General features: G+C 44.3%; 1 protein-coding gene across 1 annotated transcript in view; it reads left to right on the forward strand.

Moving 5' to 3' along the window:
- The window catches only part of AHNAK (AHNAK nucleoprotein), a 90,137-nt gene extending 69,351 nt beyond the window's left edge, over nucleotides 1-20,786 (forward strand). The window contains exon 5 of the mRNA XM_087881264.1: nucleotides 1,906-20,786. Coding sequence (XP_087737390.1) covers nucleotides 1,906-19,122 — 17,217 coding nt within the window. The 3' untranslated portion in view covers nucleotides 19,123-20,786. The remainder of the gene's footprint in view (nucleotides 1-1,905) is intronic.
- The last annotated feature ends 789 nt before the right edge of the window (nucleotides 20,787-21,575 follow it).

Raw genomic sequence — 21,575 nt, forward strand, 5'->3', positions numbered from 1 at the left:
ACCCAGTTCCTGCAACCGTTCTTCATATGTTTTAGTCTCCAGTCCCCTAATCATTTTTGTTGCTCTTCTCTGCACTCTTTCTAGAGTCTCAACATCTTTTTTACATCGTGGCGACCAAAACTGAATGCAGTATTCCAAGTGTGGCCTTACCAAGGCATTATAAAGTGGTATTAACACGTCACGTGATCTTGATTCTATCCCTCTGTTTATGCAGCCCAGAACTGTGTTGGCTTTTTTGGCAGCTGCTGCACACGGCTGGCTCCTATTTAAGTGGTTGTCCACTAAGACTCCAAGGTCCCTCTCACAGTTACTACTATTGAGCAAGGTACCACATATGCGGTACCTGTGCATTTTGTTTTTCTTCCCTAAATGTAGAACCTTGCTTTTTCCACTGTTGAATCATAGAATTATACGCGCACACACACACACACAATCATACATTGGTGGGGGTGACTCCAATTTTCAATAAGAGAATGAAAAAAAAAATTCAAGTGCTTGGCTGATCATATTGTCAAAGTGGGCCATTGTCCTCTTGTCTTGAGCAACATTGTGCCACCAAGCCGCTCATGTTTTCTATCCAAACCACTCAGAAAAACAATCTCAAACAATTGTCAGAGATATCCCACTTGGCTGGATGTCCTGATATTGTACAATTCCAGAGGAAGTAAGCCTATTTGAACTAACTCTAGAAAATGCAGAGAAGAGTAACAAAGATGGTTACAGGACTGGAGGCTAAAGATATGATGAATGCTTGCACGAATTGGATGGGTCTACTCTAGTGAAAAGAAGGCCTGGGGTGATATGATAGCAGCCTTCCAATATTTGAGGGGCTGTCACAGAGAAGAGGAGGTTGACCTATTCTCCAAAGCACCAGAAGGCAGGATAAGAAGCAACGGATGGAAACCCATCAAGGAGAGAACCAACCTAGAACTAAGGAGGAATTTCCTGACAGTGAGTACAGTTAACCAGTGAATGGCTTCCTCCAGACGTTGTTGGGTGCTCCATCACTAGAAGTTTTCAAGTAGAGACTGGACAGCCATTTGTCCAGAATAGTACAGGGTCTCCTGCTTGAGCAAGGGGTTTACAGATTAACAGAGTTGGAAGGGGCCTTGCAGGTCATCTAGTCCAACTCCCTGCCCAAGCAGGAGTCTCTTGAAAGCTTCCAGTGATAAAGCTCCCACAACTTCTGAAGGCAACCCCTGTTCCATGGGTTAATTGTTCTCACTGTCAGAAAATTCCTCCTTATTTCTAGGTTGAATCTCTCCTTGTTCAGTTTCCATCCATTGTCTGGCCTTCAGGTGCTTTGGAAAATAGCTTGACCCCCTCCTCTCTGTGGCAGCCCCTCAAATATTGAAAGATGTTATTATGTCTCCCCTGGTCCTTCTCTTCCCTAGAATAACCATGCCCAGTTCTTGCAGCTGTTCATCGCATGTTTTAGCCTCCAGTCCCCTAAAATCATCCTGGTTGCTCTTCTCTGCACTTTTTCTCAACATCTTTTTTATGGTGTGGTGACCAAAACTGGATGCAGTATTCTCGGTGTGGTCTTACCTAAGGCTTTATAGAGTGGTATTAGTACCTCACTTGATCTTGATTGTATCCCTCTGTTAATGCAATTTAGGATTGCATTGGCTTTTTTGGCAGCCGCCACACACTGCTGGCTCATATTTAGCTGGTTGTCCAGAAGACCTCCAACCTTCCCTTCCAACTTATTTTATGGGACCAATAGGGTCTTTTCCAACTCTATTATTTTATGTTCTAAGCAAGAATATTTGAAGTGAAATGATGAGACTCGTCACTGTAGACATTTTAGGATGTTGTTTTGATACAGATTGTTATTGGTGATTGCCTGTAGAAGCACAATAATTTGAGCAGAAAGTTTGATGACACAATTCCTTTCCCTTTCAGAGTGGAGATGACGAAGAGTACCAGCGGATTTACACCACGAAAATTAAACCTCGCCTTAAATCAGAAGATGGCATAGAAGTCGAGCATGCAGGAACTCAAAGCAGGACCATCACAGTCACCAAAAGAGTCACAGCTTACACTGTCGATGTTACCGGCCACGAAGGTGCCAAAGAGATTGACATCAGCAGTCCTGAGTTTAAGATCAAAATTCCTAAACATGAACTTACCCAGATTTCTAAAGTTGGAATTGAATCAGAGCCTGGGAAAACTGTCATCAAGATCCCACACGTGGATTCACCTGGGAGAACCAGCTATGGAAAAACCTCCCACGAAGGAGGGAAATTTTATGATGTGACATATTCTGGACCAACTATTGACTTGCCTTCCCGAAAATTGGAGGCAGGTGTTCCCGATACCCTTGTGGGGCAGCCAAAGGTGGGGAAAACTGATATCCAAGTCTCCAACATCAAGGGTATAGGTTTGAGAGGTCAGACAGACTTCAGCAGCCCTGAAATCAATGGGAAAACAGGGGACAGACTGCAATTTGATATGAAAGGTCCTAAAATTAAAGGGGAATTGGGAGGGTTGCAAGGCGCAGGGGTAAAAGTCCCTACCTCAGGCATTGAAGGCAAGATGACAAGTCCAGGTCTCGGTGATGAAAGCAAAGGAAATCTTACATTCCCTGCAATGAGAATGCCCAAATTTGGAATATCATCTCCAAGTGCTGACATTGAAGTTCCTCAGCTTGATGCAGCAGGTCCATCTGTGACAATCAAAGGTCCAGGAGGATTTCCAGAAGGCCCCAAAGTTGCAGTCACGAGCAGAGGAATACCAGAACCAAAGTTGGATATGGGTGTAAAAGGACTGGATTTGAAAGGTGGGGTGAAATCAAAGATGGATTTTGGGTCTCCAGACATTGGACTTGAAGAGAGTGAAGACAAATTTAAAATACAGCACATGGATATGCCTAAATTTTCTGTTTCAGGCCCCACAGCCGATATCAATGTTCCAAAAGGAGGGATTGAGATTAGTGGACAGACACCCAAAATCTCTATGTCAGATATTGACTTGAATCTTAAAAGTCCCAAAGGAAAAGGAGCTATACATTTTTCAGGGCCAAAGATTGAAGGGGACTTGAAAGGCCCTAGTATGAGTAATGAGGGCACCAATGTTGACCTTGGTGGACCATTCAAAAGTCCACATATCTCAATGCCCTCTGTGAAAACTACACCGGTTGCTGTGCCAGGTGTTGACTTGAACCTAAAAGGGACATCATTAAAGGGTGATGTGGATGTTTCTGTGCCCAAACTGGAAGGCAACCTGAAGGGCCCGCAGATTGACATCAAAGGTCCCAAAGTGGACATTGCTGCTCCTGGCATTGGAATCAAGGGTACTTCTGGTCAACTGAAAGGGCCTCATATCAAAACTCCACAAATCTCCATTCCGGACATTGACTTAAATTTGAAAGGTCCCAAAGTCAAGGGGGACATGGGTGTTTCCATACCAAGAATGGAAGGAGAACTAAAGGGCCCAGCTGTGGACATCAAGGCTCCTAAATTAGACATTGTAGCGCCAGACGTTGACCTTCATGGCCCTGGACTCAAAATGCCCAAATTGAAAATGCCCAAATTTGGCGTGCCCAGCTTGAAACCTGATGTTCCTGATGTGGACATCAGTCTTCCCCAGGGCAGCCTTGACATTTCAGGTCCTAAAGTAGATATTGCAGCACCAAGATTGGATATTGAGGCACCAAAGATTTCAGTTCCAGATTTTGACCTGAGCCTGAAAGGGCCAGCATTAAAGGGTGATGTGGATGTTTCTGTGCCCAAACTAGAAGGCAGCTTGAAGGGCCCACAGATAGATCTCAAAGGCCCCAAAGTGGACGTTGTGGCTCCTGACATTGGCTTCAAAGCTCCTTCAGGTCAACTGAAAGGGCCTCATATCAAAACTCCACAAATCTCCATTCCGGACATTGACCTAAATTTGAAAGGCCCCAAAGTCAAGGGGGACATGGGTGTTTCCATACCAAGAATGGAGGGAGAACTGAAGGGCCCAGCCGTGGACATCAAGGCTCCTAAAGTAGACATTGTAGCGCCAGACGTTGACCTTCATGGCCCAGGACTCAAAATGCCCAAATTGAAAATGCCCAAATTTGGTGTGCCCAGTTTGAAAGGTGAAGTTCCTGATGTGGACATCGGTGTTACCCAGGGCAGCCTTGACTTCTCTGGTCCGAAAGTAGATATTGCAGCTCCAGGATGGGACCTTGGAGCACCAGAAGGCAAAATTAAAGGCCCTAAAGTCAAGATGCCAGGATTACATGTTGAAGCACCAAAGGTTCCAGATTTCGACCTGAGCCTGAAAGGGCCAGCATTAAAGGGTGATGTGGATGTTTCTGTACCCAAAGTAGAAGGCAGCTTGAAGGGCCCACAGATAGACCTCAAAGGCCCCAAAGTGGACATTGTGGCTCCTGACATTGGCGTCAAAGCTCCTTCAGGTCAACTGAAAGGGCCTCATATCAAAACTCCACAAATCTCCATTCCAGACATTGACCTAAATTTGAAAGGCCCCAAAGTCAAGGGGGACATGGGTGTTTCCATACCAAGAATGGAGGGAGAACTGAAGGGCCCAGCTGTGGACATCAAGGGTCCTAAAGTAGACATTGTAGCACCAGATGTTGACCTTCATGGCCCTGAGCTCAAAATGCCCAAATTGAAAATGCCCAAATTTGGTGTGCCCAGTTTGAAAGGTGAAGTTCCTGATGTGGACATCGGTGTTACCCAGGGCAGCCTTGACTTCTCTGGTCCGAAAGTAGATATTGCAGCTCCAGGATGGGACCTTGGAGCACCAGAAGGCAAAATTAAAGGCCCTAAAGTTAAGATGCCAGGATTACATGTTGAGGCACCAAAGGTTCCAGATTTCAACCTGAGCCTGAAAGGGCCAGCATTAAAGGGTGATGTGGATGTTTCTGTACCCAAAGTAGAAGGCAGCTTGAAGGGCCCACAGATAGACCTCAAAGGCCCCAAAGTGGACATTGTGGCTCCTGACATTGGCGTCAAAGCTCCTTCAGGTCAACTGAAAGGGCCTCATATCAAAACTCCACAAATCTCCATTCCAGACATTGACCTAAATTTGAAAGGCCCCAAAGTCAAGGGGGATATGGGCTTTTCCATACCAAGAATGGAGGGAGAACTGAAGGGCCCAGCTGTGGACATCAAGGCTCCGAAAGTAGACATTGTAGCACCAGATGTTGACCTTCATGGCCCTGGACTCAAAATGCCCAAATTGAAAATGCCCAAGTTTGGCGTGCCCAGCTTGAAACCTGACATTCCTGATATGGACATCAATCTTCCCCAGGGCAGCCTTGACATCTCGGGTCCTAAAGTAGATATTGCAGCCCCAAGATTGGATATTGAGGCACCAAAGATTTCAGTTCCAGATTTTGACCTGAGCCTGAAAGGGCCAGCTTTAAAGGGTGATGTTTCTGTGCCCAAACTAGAAGGCAGCTTGAAGGGCCCACAGATAGATCTCAAAGGCCCCAAAGTGGACGTTGTGGCTCCTGACATTGGCTTCAAAGCTCCTTCAGGTCAACTGAAAGGGCCTCATATCAAAACTCCACAAATCTCCATTCCGGACATTGACCTAAATTTGAAAGGCCCCAAAGTCAAGGGGGACATGGGCGTTTCCATACCAAGAGTGGAAGGAGAACTGAAGGGCCCAGCTGTCGACATCAAGGCTCCGAAAGTAGACATTGTAGCACCAGATGTTGACCTTCATGGCCCTGGACTGAAAATGCCCAAATTGAAAATGCCCAAATTTGGTGTGCCCAGCTTGAAAGGTGAAGTTCCTGATGTGGACATCGGTGTTACCCAGGGCAGCCTTGACTTCTCTGGTCCAAAAGTAGATATTACAGCCCCAGGATGGGACCTTGGAGCACCAGAAGGCAAAATTAAAGGTCCCAAAGTCCAAATGCCAGAAATGCATATTAAAGGTCCCAAAATCTCCATGCCAGACACAGATTTAAATTTAAAGGGGCCCAAACTCACAGGAGAGATTGATGTTTCTATTCCAAAATTAAAAGGTGACATAAAAGGTCCAGAAATTGATATCAAAGGTCCAAAATTAGATATTGAAGCACCAGATGTTGACCTACATGGACCAGAAGGGAAATTGAAGATGCCAAAATTCAAAATGCCTAAGTTTGGAACACCCAGCTTCAAAGGAGAAGGTCCAGATATGGATTTAGACCTCCCCAAAGCAGAGCTTGATGTTTCTGTTCCAACAGTTGACGTAGCAGCACCAAGTTTGGACATTGAAGGCCCAGAAGGAAAACTAAAAGGATCCAAATTTAAGATGCCTGACTTTAATATTCATGCACCAAAGATATCAATGCCAGATGTTGATTTGAATCTAAAAGGGCCAAAATGGAAAGGGAATGCAGATATTTCTGGACCAAAAATAGAAGGTGAACTCAAAGGACCCCAGGTTGATATTGAAGGTCCTAAACTAGATGTTGATGTCCCTGATGTAGAGCTGGAAGGTCCTGAAGGAAAAATTAAAGGATCCAAATTCAAAATGCCAAAACTGAATATTAAAGGTCCCAAAATCTCCATGCCAGATGTAGATCTGGATCTCAAAGTCCCCAAAATGAAGGGTGAAATGGATGTAACAGTTCCAAAACTAGAAGGAGATTTGAAAGGACCCAATCTTGCTGCACCAAAATTGGATATAGGTCTCCCAGATGTTGAACTCGAAGGTCCAGAAGCCAAGTTGAAGATGCCTAAAATGAAGCTACCAAAATTCGGAACACCTGGGTTGAAAGGAGAGGGTCCTGATGTTAATGTGAGCCTTCCCAAAGGAGATTTGGATGTTTCAGGGCCAAAAATAGATATTGATATGCCAAGTGTGGACCTTGAAGGCCCAGAAGGAAAACTGAAAGGTTCAAAGTTTAAAATGCCTGAAATGCATTTCAAAACACCCAAAGTCTCCATGCCAGATATTGACTTCAATCTGAAAGGTCCAAAAGTGAAAGGTGATATGGATGTTTCTATTCCAACATTAGAAGGAGATTTCAAGGGACCCAGCGTTGATATCAAGAGGCCTACAGTAGAGCTAAGTGGTCCAGACGTTGATCTCCACAGTGAGGGGAAACTAAAAATGCCAAAATTGAAGATGCCAATTTTTACTGTTTCAAGCCCAAAACTAGAAAGCCCTGATGTAGACGTAAGCTTGCCAAAGGGAGAAATTGACATCTCAGGTCCAAAGATAGATGTGGAAGCTCCAGAACTTGATATTGAAGGTCCTGAAGGAAAGCTGAAAGGTTCAAAATTTAAGATGCCAAAACTAAATATCAAAGCACCGAAGATCTCCATGCCTGATGTAGACTTGAACATCAAAGGACCTGGAACAAGAGGACACATGGATGTAACTGTACCAAATATTGGAGGCAATCTTGAAGGACCTCAGATTGATATAAAGGCTCCTAAACTGGATGTGGAAGCACCAGACGTTCACTTAGAATGTCCAGAAGGAAAAGTGAAAGGGCCCAAATTTAAGATGCCTGAAATGCACATCAAAGCTCCAAAGATCTCTATGCCAGATGTTGATCTGAACCTCAAAGGTCCAAAACTGAAGGGAGATGTTGATGTTTCTGTCCCAAAGCTGGAAGGTGACCTGAAAGCCCCAGATATAGATATCAAAGGTCCCAAAATGGATATTGATGCACCTAATGTTGAACTTCATGGACCAGAAGGAAAGTTGAAGATGCCCAAATTCAAAATGCCCAAATTTGGAATGCCCAGCTTCAAAGGGGAAGGTCCAGATGTGGATGTAAGTCTCCCTAAAGGAGATCTTGATCTTTCTGGTCCAAAAGTTGAACTTGAAGGACCAAGTTTGGACATTGAAGGCCCAGAAGGAAAAGTGAAAGGGCCCAAATTTAAGATGCCTGAAATGCACGTCAAAGCTCCAAAGATCTCTATGCCAGATGTTGATTTCAACCTGAAAGGTCCAAAGCTGAAGGGAGATGTGGATGTGTCTGTTCCTAAGCTTGAAGGTGGCCTTAAAGGGCCAGATGTGGATATCAAAAGTCCCAAACTGGACATTGATACACCTGATGTTGAACTTCATGGACCAGAAGGAAAGTTGAAGATGCCCAAATTCAAAATGCCCAAATTTGGAATGCCCAGCTTCAAGGGGGAAGGTCCAGATGTGGATGTAAGCCTCCCTAAAGGAGATCTCGATCTTTCTGGTCCAAAAGTTGAACTTGAAGGACCAAGTTTGGATATTGAAGGCCCAGAAGGCAAAGTGAAAGGGCCCAAATTTAAGATGCCTGAAATGCACATCAAAGCTCCAAAAATCTCCATGCCAGATGTTGATTTCAATCTCAAAGGTCCAAAGCTGAAGGGAGATGTTGATGTTTCTGTTCCAAAGCTGGAAGGTGGCCTAAAAGGGCCAGATGTGGATATCAAAGGGCCCAAACTGGATATAGATGCACCGGATCTTGAAATTGAAGGTCCTGAAGGAAAGTGGAAAACTCCGAAGTTTAAGATGCCTGAAATGCACATCAAAGCTCCAAAGGCTCCCAAAATCTCAATGCCAGACATAGACTTAAACCTAAAAGGTTCTAAAGTCAAAGGTGATGCTGATGTTTCAATTCCTAAACTGGAAGGAGATTTGAAAGGTCCAGAAATTGATATCAAAGGTCCAAAACTCGATGTTGATGTCCCAGATGTTGACCTACATGGACCAGAAGGAAAATTCAAAATGCCAAAGTTCAAGATGCCAAAGTTTGGCATGCCAGGCTTCAAAGGAGAAGGTCCAGATGTGGATGTAAGCCTCCCCAAAGGAGACCTTGATGTTTCTCTTCCCAAAGTTGAGCTTGAAGCACCAAGCTTGGACATTGAGGGCCCAGAGGGAAAAGTGAAAGGTCCCAAATTTAAGATGCCCGAAATGCACTTCAAGACACCAAAGATATCAATGCCCGATATTGATCTGAACCTCAAAGGTCCAAAGATGAAAGGAGATGTGGATGTTTCTGTTCCAAAGCTAGAAGGTCCAGATGTGGATATCAAAGGTCCCAAATTCGATATTGATGCACCTGATGTAGAAATTGAAGGTCCTGAAGGGAAGTGGAAAAGTCCCAAGTTTAAGATGCCTGAAATGCACATCAAAGCTCCAAAGTTCTCCATGCCAGATGTAGACTTAAACCTCAAAGGTCCAAAGCTGAAGGGAGATGTTGATGTTTCTGTCCCAAAGCTGGAAGCTGACTTGAAAGCCCCAGATGTAGATATCAAAGGACCCAAAATGGACATTGATGCACCTGATGTTGAACTTCATGGACCAGAAGGAAAAATGAAGATGCCCAAATTCAAAATGCCCAAATTTGGAATGCCCAGCTTCAAAGGGGAAGGTCCAGATGTGGATGTAAACCTCCCTAAAGGAGATCTTGATCTTTCTGGTCCCAAGGTTGAACTTGAAGGACCAGGTTTGGACATTGAAGGCCCAGAAGGAAAAGTGAGAGGGCCCAAATTTAAGATGCCTGAGATGCACATCAAAGCTCCAAAGATTTCCATGCCAGATGTTGATTTCAACCTGAAAGGTCCAAAGCTGAAGGGAGATGTGGATGTGTCTGTTCCTACGCTGGAAGGTGGCCTAAAAGGGCCAGATGTGGATATCAAAGGTCCCAAACTGGATATTGATGCACCTGATTTTGAACTTCATGGACCAGAAGGAAAGTTGAAAATGCCTAAGTTCAAGATGCCCAAGTTTGGCATGCCTGGCTTCAAAGGAGAAGGCCCAGATGTGGACGTAAGCCTCCCCAAAGGAGATCTTGATCTTTCTGGTCCCAAGGTTGAACTTGAAGGACCAAGTTTGGACATTGAAGGGCCAGAAGGAAAAGTGAAAGGGCCCAAGTTTAAGATGCCCGAAATGCACTTCAAGACCCCAAAGATCTCAATGCCTGACATTGATCTGAACCTCAAGGGTCCAAAACTGAAAGGAGATGTGGATGTGTCTGTTCCTAAGCTAGAAGGTGGCCTAAAAGGGCCAGATGTGGATATCAAAGGCCCCAAAGTGGACATTGATGCACCTGATGTTGAACTTCATGGACCAGAAGGAAAATTGAAAATGCCTAAGTTCAAGATGCCCAAGTTTGGCATGCCTGGCTTCAAAGGAGAAGGCCCAGATGTGGACGTAAGCCTCCCCAAAGGAGATCTTGATGTTTCTGGGCCAAAGGTTGAACTTGAAGGACCAAGTTTGGACATTGAAGGGCCAGAAGGAAAAGTGAAAGGGCCCAAGTTTAAGATGCCCGAAATGCACTTCAAGACCCCAAAGATCTCAATGCCCGATATTGATCTGAACCTCAAAGGTCCAAAGATGAAGGGAGATGTGGATGTTTCTGTTCCAAAGCTAGAAGGTCCAGATGTGGATATCAAGGGTCCCAAATTGGATATTGATGCACCAGATGTAGAAATTGAAGGTCCTGAAGGAAAGTGGAAAAGTCCCAAGTTTAAGATGCCCGAAATGCACATCAAAGCTCCCAAAATCTCCATGCCAGACTTTGACTTGAACCTCAAAGGTCCCAGAGTGAAAGGAGATGTGGATGTCTCAGTTCCGAGCTTGGAAGGTGATCTGAAGGGCCCCGACATTGACATCAAAGGGCCCAAACTAGACGTTGACGTTCCAGATGTTGATCTTGAAGGCCCAGAAGGGAAGTGGAAAGGACCCAAATTTAAAATGCCTGAAATGAACATCAAAGCTCCCAAAATCTCCATGCCAGACTTCGATTTGAACCTGAAAGGTCCAAAAGTGAAAGGAGATGTGGATGTTTCTGTGCCAAAGTTGGAAGGTGACCTGAAAGGCCCTGATGTGGACATCAAAGGGCCCAAAGTTGGTGTTGATCTTCCTGAAGTTGACCTTGAAGGGCCTGAAGGAAAACTTAAAGGTCCTAAGTTTAAGATGCCTGAAATGCATTTTAATGTTCCCAAAATCTCAATGCCTGATATAGATTTGAACTGGAGGAAACCTAAAGTAGAAGCCGATGTATCTATACCAACGGTGGAGGGGGATTTGAAAGGCCCAAGTGTGGACATCAAAGGTCCCAAACTAGGTATTGATGTCCCTGATGTTGATATAGAAGGACCAGAAGGGAAGTGGAAAGGGCCCAAATTTAAGATGCCTGAAATGAACATCAAAGCTCCCAAAATTTCCATGCCAGATTTTGACTTGAATTTGAAAGGTCCTAAAATGAAGGGAGATGTGGATGTTTCTATGCCGAAGCTAGAGGGGGATGTGAAGGCGCCAGAACTCGATATTAAAGCACCCCAATTAGATATTAATGCCCCTGATATAAGTATGGAAGCACCAGAGGGAAAGATAAAAGGTCCTAAATTTAAGATGCCCGAAATGCACATCAAAACTCCAAAGATTTCCATGCCAGATTTTGACCTGAACCTCAAAGGTCCAAAACTGAAGGGTGATGTGGATGTTTCTGTTCCGAAACTGGAAGGAGATCTGAAAGGCCCAGATGTGGATATCCAGGGTCCCAAATTGGACATTGATGCGCCAGATGTAGAAATTGAAGGTCCTGAAGGGAAGTGGAAAAGTCCCAAGTTTAAGATGCCCGAAATGCACATCAAAGCTCCCAAAATCTCCATGCCAGACTTTGACTTGAACCTCAAAGGTCCCAGAGTGAAAGGAGACGTGGATGTCTCAGTACCGAGCTTGGAAGGTGATCTGAAGGGCCCCGACATGGACATCAAAGGGCCCAAGCTAGACGTTGACGTTCCAGATGTTGATCTTGAAGGACCTGAAGGGAAGTGGAAAGGACCCAAATTTAAGATGCCTGAAATGAACATCAAAGCCCCCAAAATCTCCATGCCAGACTTCGATTTGAACCTGAAAGGACCCAAAGTGAAAGGAGATGTGGATGTTTGTGTGCCAAAGTTGGAAGGTGACCTGAAAGGCCCTGATGTGGACATTCAAGGCCCCAAAGTGGACATTGACATGCCCGATGTTGACTTGCATGGTCCAGAGGGTAAAATCAAGCTGCCCAAATTTAAAATGCCCAAGTTTGGGATGCCTGGATTTAAAGGAGAAGGTCCTTCAGTGGATGTGACCATACCCAAGGGAGAAGTGGATATATCTGGTCCCAAACTAGATATTGAAACACCTGATCTGGAAATCGAACACCCGGAAGGAAAACTGAAAGGCCCCAAAATGAAGATGCCGGAAATGCATTTTAACGTCCCCAAAATCTCAATGCCAGATATTGATTTGAATTTGAAAGGCCCAAAACTCAAAGGAGATGTAGGAGGTGACATCAAAGGACCAGACATTGCATTGAAAGGACCTGAAGTCGAACTGGAGACACCAAAAGTAGACATTGAAGCAAAACCAAAGAAATCAAGATTTAAACTTCCCAGGTTCAATTTTTCTGGCCCCAAACTTCATACACCTGAAGTTGATGTGAAGGTTAAGAAACCGGATGTTGATATCTCAGGACCAAAAGTGGGTGTTCAGAGTCCAGATGTGGATATCCAAGGAAAAGCAAAGGGTTCTAAATTTAAAATGCCGTCATTGAATATTTCCTCCCCTAAGGCCTTTATGCCTGATGTGGAATTAAATTTGAAAGGGTCTAAATTAAAAGGGGACCTGAATGTTTCTGCACCAAGCTTGGAAGGAGATTTGAAAGCCCCTGAAATAGATATCAAAGGCCCCAAGATGGAGGTTGGTGCACCAGAAGTTGATCTTCATGGCCCTGAAGGCAAACTCAAAATGCCTAAGTTTAAAATGCCCAAATTTGGAATCCCAGGCATCAAAGCAGAAGCTCCCGATGTGGATGTAACCCTTCCCAAAGCTGATCTTGACCTGTCGGGCCCCAAAGTGGACATTGAAACTCCTGACTTAGAAGGGCCAGAGGGGAAGCTGAAAGGTCCGAGGATTAAGATGCCAGAAATGCAAATCAAAACTCCAAAAATTTCAATGCCGGACATAGACCTGAATCTGAAAGGCCCAAAATTGAAGGGAGACATCGATGTCTCTATGCCAAAATTGGAGGGTGACTTGAAGGGCCCTGATGTTGATATCAAAGGTCCAAAAGTAGACGTTGACTTTCCAGATGTTGACCTTGAAGGCCCAGAAGGAAAACTGAAAGGGCCCAGGTTTAAGATGCCCGACATGCATTTTAAGAGTCCCAAAATTTCCATGCCAGATTTTGACTTGAATTTGAAAGGCCACAAAGTCAAAGGAGATATTGATATGAAAGCTCCCACACTGGAAGGTGACTTGAAAGGTCCGGAAATAGACATCAAAGGTCCAAAAGTAGATGTTGACCTTCCAGATGTTGACCTTGAAGGCCCAGAAGGAAAAGTGAAAGGGCCGAAATTTAAGATGCCTGATATGCACTTTAAGACTCCCAAAATTTCCATGCCAGATTTTGACTTAAACCTGAAAGGACCGAAATTAAAAGGAGATGCAGATGTGACCTTACCAACATTGGAAGGCGATCTGAAGGGTCCAGAGGTTGATATCAAAGCACCTAAACTTGATGTGGATGTTCCTGATATTGAACTGGAGGCCCCAGAAGGAAAGTGGAAAGGACCCAAATTTAAGATGCCGGACATGAACATCAAGGCACCGAAAATTTCAATGCCAGATGTGGATTTCAACCTGAAAGGACCTAAACTCAAGGGAGATTTGGATGTCTCAGCTCCAGGACTGCAAGGAGAACTTAGAGGACCAGATGTGGATATCAAAGGTCCAAAGCTGGACGTTGATCTCCCAGATGTTGATCTACATGGACCAGAAGGAAAAATGAAAATGCCAAAATTCAAGATGCCCAAGTTTGGCATGACCGGCTTCAAAGCGGAAGGCCCAGATGTGGATGTAAGCCTCCCTAAAGGAGATCTTGATGTTTCTCTTCCTAAAGTTGAACTTGAAGCACCAAGCTTGGACATTGAAGGCCCAGAAGGAAAAGTGAAAGGGCCCAAATTTAAGATGCCTGAAATGCACTTCAAGACCCCAAAGATCTCAATGCCCGATATTGATCTGAACCTCAAAGGTCCAAAGATGAAGGGAGATGTGGATGTTTCTGTTCCGAAACTGGAAGGTCCAGATGTGGATATCAAGGGTCCCAAATTGGACTTTGATGCGCCAGATGTAGAAATTGAAGGTCCTGAAGGAAAGTGGAAAAGTCCCAAGTTTAAGATGCCCGAAATGCACATCAAAGCTCCCAAAATCTCCATGCCAGACTTTGACTTGAACCTCAAAGGTCCCAGAGTGAAAGGAGATGTGGATGTTTCAGTTCCGAGCTTGGAAGGTGATCTGAAGGGCCCCGACATTGACATCAAAGGGCCCAAACTAGACGTTGATGTTCCAGATGTTGATCTTGAAGGCCCAGAAGGGAAGTGGAAAGGACCCAAATTTAAAATGCCAGAGATGCATTTTAAGACTCCTAAAATGTCAATGCCAGATGTGGACTTAAACCTAAAAGCTCCCAAACTGAAAGGAGACCTGAATGTCTCAGTTCCAGAGGGTGATTTGAAAGGCCCAGAAATAGACATCAAAGGTCCAAAGCTAGATATCGATGCTCCAGATGTTGACCTACATGGTCCAGAAGGAAAACTCAAAATGCCCAAGTTCAAGATGCCCAAGTTTGGCATGCCCAGCTTCAAAGGGGAAGGCCCAGATGTGGATGTAAGCCTCCCAAAAGCAGACCTTGATATTTCTGTCCCCAAAGTTGAACTGGAAGCACCATGTATGGACATTGAAGGGCCAGAAGGAAAAGTGAAAGGGCCCAAATTTAAGATGCCTGAGATGCACTTCAAGACCCCAAAGATATCAATGCCCGATATTGATCTGAACCTCAAAGGTCCAAAGATGAAAGGAGATGTGGATGTGTCTGTTCCTAAGCTAGAAGGTGGCCTAAAAGGGCCAGATGTGGATATCAAAGGTCCCAAAGTGGACATTGATGCACCTGATGTTGAACTTCATGGACCAGAAGGAAAAATGAAAATGCCAAAATTCAAAATGCCCAAATTCGGAATGCCCAGCTTCAAAGGGGAAGGTCCAGATGTGGATGTAAGCCTCCCTAAAGGAGATCTTGATGTTTCTGTCCCAAAAGTTGAACTTGAAGCTCCATGTTTGAACATTGAAGGCCCAGAGGGAAAAGTGAAAGGGCCCAAATTTAAGATGCCCGAAATGCACTTCAAGACCCCAAAGATCTCAATGCCCGATATTGATCTGAACCTCAAAGGTCCAAAGATGAAGGGAGATGTGGATGTTTCTGTTCCGAAGCTAGAAGGTCCAGATGTGGATATCAAGGGTCCCAAATTGGACTTTGATGCGCCAGATGTAGAAATTGAAGGTCCCGAAGGGAAGTGGAAAAGTCCCAAGTTTAAGATGCCCGAAATGCACATCAAAGCTCCCAAAATCTCCATGCCAGACTTTGACTTGAACCTCAAAGGTCCCAGAGTGAAAGGAGACGTGGATGTCTCAGTACCGAGCTTGGAAGGTGATCTGAAGGGCCCCGACATTGACATCAAAGGGCCCAAGCTAGACGTTGATGTTCCAGATGTTGATCTTGAAGGACCTGAAGGGAAGTGGAAAGGACCCAAATTTAAAATGCCTGAAATGAACATCAAAGCTCCCAAAATCTCCATGCCAGACTTTGATTTGAACCTGAAAGGTCCAAAAGTGAAAGGAGATGTTTCATTGCCAAAGATGGAAGGTGACCTGAAAGGTCCAGAAATAGACATTAATGTTCCTCAGATAGATCCTCCTGACATTGATATTAAAGGACCTGAAGGCAAAATGAAAGGCCCTAAATTTCAGATGCCTGAATTTAATATCAAAGCCCCCAAAATCAGCATGCCAGACATGGACTTCAACCTCAGAGGCCCTAAACTGAAAGGAGATGTTGATCTAGATGTATCTGCTCCCAAAATAGATACTGATTTGAAGGGCCCGGATTTTGATATCAAGGGCCCTAAACTGGATGTCTCTGTACCTGATGTGGAATTGCAATGTCCTGAGGGAAAACTCAAAGGGCCCAAGTTTAAGATGCCTGAAATGAACATCAAAGCTCCCAAAATCTCCATGCCAGACTTTGACTTGAACCTCAAAGGTCCCAGAGTGAAAGGAGACGTGGATGTCTCCGTACCGAGCTTGGAAGGTGATCTGAAGGGCCCCGACATTGACATCAAAGGGCCCAAGCTAGACGTCGATGTTGGAGGTCCTGAAGGAAGTTGGAAAGGCCCCAAAATTAAGATGCCTGAAATGCAGATTAAAAAACCCCAAATCTCCATGCCTGATGTACAGTTTGGTCTGAAAGGTGATGTCTCTGGACCGAAACTCGCAGGAGATTTGAAAGGTCCTGAAATTGACATCGCAGCTCCCACTGTTGATATCCACGGTCCAGATGGAAAAGTAAAATTACCCAAGATGAAGCTCCCTAAATTTGGTGTCCCTGAGTTCAAAGGAGAAGGACCTCAGTTGGACGTCAACCTGCCTGAAGGAGAGTTGAAAGGTTCTGATTTGAAAATTGAAGCTCCAACTTTGGACATCAAAGGGCGAGAAGGACAATTGAAGGGCCCTGGGGTGAAGATGCCAGAAATGCATTTCAAAACACCTCAGATCTCCATGCCAGAAATTGACTTAAATCTGAAAGGTCACAAGATGAAGGGTGATGTGGATGTCTCCGTTCCAGGAATGGCCATCCAAGGACCAGGAATTGAAGCTAAAGGTCCAGAGATTGACTTGGAATGTCCAGATGTGAACGTTGAAGGGCCAGAGGGCAATGTTAAACTCCCCAAATTTAAGATGCCGAAATTTGGCTTTGGAGCAAAGAGCCCCAAGGCTGATGTGAAATCTCCCACTTTGGATGTGTCTCTTCCAGAAGCTGAGCTGAATGTTGAGTCGCCAGATGTTGCCATTTCTGCCAAAGGGAAAAAAAGCAAATTCAAAATGCCCAAAATCCACATGAGCGGACCTAAAGTCAAAGGCAAGAAGGGTGGTTTTGATGTGAGTGGAGAAATGGACGCCAATTTGAAATCACCAGATTTGGAAGGAAGCCTCTCGGTCCCAGAAGCATCCCTGAAAGCAGATGCCAACATCAAATCCCCCAAGGGAAAGAAACCAGTCTTTGGGAAACTCTCATTTCCTGATGTTGAGTTTGATATCAAATCACCCATGTTCAAGGCCGATGCTTCGATGCCGAAGGTGGAAGGAGAAGTCAAGATGCCAGGAATAGATGTGACGTCACCCAGTCTGAAATCACCCAGTTTTGAAGCTTCCGTTCCCAGTGGAAGTGTTAACATTGGAGGTCCCGATATTGGTCTTAAGGCTCCCGAGTTCAAGCTCTCAGGTGAAAGCGTTGGCCTGGCTGGTCCCAAATTGGAAGGAGATCTGAGAATCCCCAGCGCTGAAGCCAACCTTACCATTCCTGACATCAACCTGAAAGGTCCATCAGTCAACGTACCTTCTGTGGATGTTTCCGCACCTTCCATCTCTGCCCCTGGTGTCGATGTTCATTTGAAAGGACCAAAGCTGAAAGGTGATGTTGATCTCCCAAGTGCTGAAATCCAAGGCCCAGGAGGGAAGCTGAAATTCCCCAAGTTCAGCTTGCCAAAATTTGGGAAGCCAGGAGTGAACCTGGAAGGGCCAGATGTAGACCTTCAAGGACAGTTGCCCTCTGCACACCTTGATGTCTCTCCCCCACGAATTGGAGGAGAGGCAAGCATTCCTGAAATGGACGTGAGCCTGAAAGGACCAAAGATAGGAAAAGACCTGGGTTTTTCTGGTGAGATTAAAGCTCCAAAAATAGATGTCGGCATGCCAGATGTTGGTGTCGGTGGATTTGAAGGGAAGTTTCAGATGCAAAAGCCTTCAGGTCTAGACGTCAATCTATCAGCTCCAGATGTTGACATGAGAGGGCCGAAAGTGAAGATGACTTCGGAAGGAGGCATCTCTGGACCCGAGATGGACATCAATCTGAAAGGACCAAAGATCAAAGGAGATCTTGGCATTTCTGGTAGCATGACATCCCCCAAGGTGGAAGGCTCTGGAGGCGGAGTCAAACTTCCCTGCATGAAACTTCCTCAGTTTGCTATCGCTGGTGAGGGAGGCAGCATTTCAGGACCACAGATCAAAGGACCTGAAGCTGACTTTGATTTGAACATGAAAGGACCAAGTTTGAAAGGAGATGCCCAGTTTGCTACCGACTTGAAAGGTCAACACGTTGGACTGGAAATGCCAGGCATGAAGATTTCTGGCCTGGACTTGGACACTGGGACCCCGGATATCTGTCTAAGAGGACCTTCCGTCAATGTCTCAGGTCCAAAGGTTTCTGGGTCAGATTTTGAGGTCAATCTGAAAGGGCCCAAGGCCAAAATGCCAGAGGTACATGTGGGCACCAAAGGAACAGGGGACCTTCACTTTTCTGGACCAAAGATAGGGGGTGATCTCGGTGGTCCCAAATTAGGTATCAAAGGTCTTTCTCTTGGGATGGATGCTCCACAAGGCCATTTAGAAAGCTCAGCTGGGAAGGTCTCCTTCCCTAAAATGAAAATGCCAAAATTTGTGGTGGCGGGGCAGGAACCGGTGGGAAGGGAAGTCGGGGTCGATGTCGAGTTTCCCCAACCGCCACAAGCGAGTCTCCACGTTGAGGCAGGGACAGTTGAGCTGGAAGAACCTGACCTGAAATTGAAGAAATCCAAGATCAAAATGCCCAAGTTTGCCTTCTCCAAAGCCAAAGCCAAGGGAAGTGTCGGCTCTCCAGAAGTCTCAACACCTGGGGCCGGAGTTGAAGGAGAGCTCAAAGCAAGTTTAGGGTCCTTAGAAGGTGAGGTGGAAGTAGGGGAAGCCGCCGTCTCGCCCAAAGGAAAGTTCTCCTTCTTTAAGACCAAAAAGTCTCGGCACCGGTCGTCCTCCTTTAGCGACGAGCACTCCTCGCACTCCACCCCGACCGGCACGCTGGAGCACGAAGGAGACAAAGGCAAGCACGCCAAGCTCAAATTTGGCACTTTTGGGGGGATAGGGTCGAAGAGCAAAGGGTCTTACGAGGTCACGGGAAGCGATGACGAGGCAGGGAGAATCCAAGGCAGCGGAGCTTCTTTGGAGTCCAAAAAATCTCGGCTCTCCTCATCCTCCAGTAACGAAAGCGGGACGAAAGCTGGCTTCCGAGTGCCGGTGGTCGAGTTAACGGTGGCGAAAAAGAAAGAGTAGTCCAGGAAAACGCTTGTGTACATAATGCCCCTTTTCCTGTACATAATGTCCCTCTCGCCCCATCGCCCTCTCCTTCTCCCTCTGTATATATATATTTTTCCACCCCTCCGGCTTCAAATACTTTGCAATGAAACAGGTGATCTACCGTGAAATAAGTCGGGTTTTGAGAGCAAAGTGATTCCTGTTTTACTGTGAATAGGGCAGGTTCCACTGAAAGATTTCTATCTTCCGGAGATCTGAATCAATTCCAAACTGATACAGCGGCGTCCGTGGTCATCTAAGGGCTGATGGCGAGCAATTTATATATATATAAATTTTTTCACGGTGTGGCACGATTTTCACGGTGTGGCCACGACATGCGGCATCGTGGAGCCTACCAGAAATTTCTGATCCTTTGCTGGGGGATGTGAATACCCCTAAATTCTTCCCAAACGTTCTTGGTTGAATTGCAGCAAGAAAAGAAACTTTTTTTAAAAAAATACAAACTTTTTTTTAAAAAAGAAAAACTTTTTAAAAAAACTTTTCTTTAAAAAAGAAAAACTTCTTTTTAAAAAAGGAAAACTTTTTTTAAAAAAGAAAAACTTCTTTAAAACCGAAAAACTTTTTTAAAAAAAGGAAAACTTTTTTTAAAAAAGAAAAACTTTTCTTTAAAACCGAAAAACTTTTTTAAAAAAAGAAAAACTTTTTTTTTATAAAGAATTTTTTTTAAAAAAACCTTTTTTTAAAAAAAAAAAAAAGCAGCAAATGCCTTTGAACAAACAGAGGCCGGGGTCTGTCGGCTGTATCAGTTGGAATTCAGTCAATATAAAAAAATTATTCCAGACATACAGATGAGCAACATGGGCGATTTTTTTTTTTTTTTTTTTTGGCAGACGGAGACGTGATGGATTTTGAAAAAGCCTGGATTATGTGATATTTAAAGCTATGCCGTAAGGAAGATAGATGTACAGTTTTTTTGGGGAGTATTTTGGACAATTTTCTCTTCTGTTCAGGCCTAGGACTGTGCTTTATATGCTACAAGAGCTTTATGTTTACCTAAGCAAGCTTTGATTGAGATATATTATATATATATTTCAATTCACTGAATATCTTCAGTGTTGATCCATGAAAATGTGTTAATTTTAACTACTAGGGGTTTATTATTATTATTATTTTTGCTTTTACCTGCAGGGGGCTAAAATGTTTTATCCTTTAAAATTATGGATATATGAAAAAGAAACACTGCACGTATACAGAAAGCAACTAAGATGTGTCAAATTTGGGCTTTTTTGCCAACAAAAACAACTTTTTCATTTGTTTGATAAAACGACTAAATCAACTTCAACCAAATATCCAACATGTAATTTATTTGTTGTTCAAAGGACGCATTGCTGTTGCAAAACAATTCAAGCCAAAAAGCCCTACGACGTCATCTTAATTGTTTCTGTATATTTCTTATTTTTGTAAAAGAAAAGAAGTTCTCTTAGCTGAGGAACAAATATTTTTTGTCATTAATTCCTCCCGACAGATGCAAATTGTTATCTTTTTGTCATTAACTGTACCTTGATTATCAAACAAAACAAATACAAAGAAAACTATTTTTCAGCACTTTAATGGCAAATTAATTGAGAATGTATGGAAACCGATCTTGTAAAATGCAAATAAACTGTTTATTAACCTTTTAACATTTGCGCTTTTTCCGGATTTTTTTGTTGTTCACTTGCAACTCTAAATATGAATATCGAGGTGTCCAAGCAACACAGAGCAGACAAATCTACAAAGGCAAAAATAGATCTTCCAGGCTGGGACCAACATTGTCCTAATCAGCTGGAAAGTCAGTTTGATATATTTACGGATTACAGATTAACAGAGTTGGAAGGGACCTTGTAGGTCATCTAGTCCAACCCCCTTCCCAAGCAGGAGACCCAACACCATTTCTGACAGATGGCAGTCCAGTCTCTTCTTGAAAGCCTCCAAGGATGAAGCTCCCACAACTTCTGAAGGCAACTTCTGTTTCATTGGTTGATTGTTCTCACTGTCAGAAAATTTCTCCTTATTTCCAGGTTGAATCTCTCCTTGTTGAGTTTCCATCCATTCTTCCTTGTCTGGCCTTCAAGGTGCTTTGGAAAATAGCTGGACCCCCTTCCTCCTCTCTGGGGCAGCCCCTCAAATATTGAAACACTGCTATCCTGTCTCCCCTGGTCCTTCTCTTCACTAGACTAGCCATGTCTTCTGTCCATCCATGGTTCACTCAGATTTCTTTCTTTCCTTCTTTCTTTCCTTCCCTCCCTCCCTTCTACCTTTCTTTCCTTCCTTCCTTCCTTCCTTCCTCTTTCTTTCTTTCTTTCTTTCTTTCTTTCTTTCTTTCTTTCTTTCTTTTTCTTTCTTTCTTTCTTTCCTTCTTTCTTTCCTTCCCTCCCTCCCTTCTACCTTTCTTTCCTTCCTTCCTTCCTCTTTCTTTCTTTCTTTCTTTC

This window comes from Pantherophis guttatus, chromosome 18 (assembly GCF_059756535.1).
Source record: "Pantherophis guttatus breed Tessera chromosome 18, ASM5975653v1, whole genome shotgun sequence".
NCBI classification, from domain to species: domain Eukaryota; kingdom Metazoa; phylum Chordata; class Lepidosauria; order Squamata; family Colubridae; genus Pantherophis; species Pantherophis guttatus.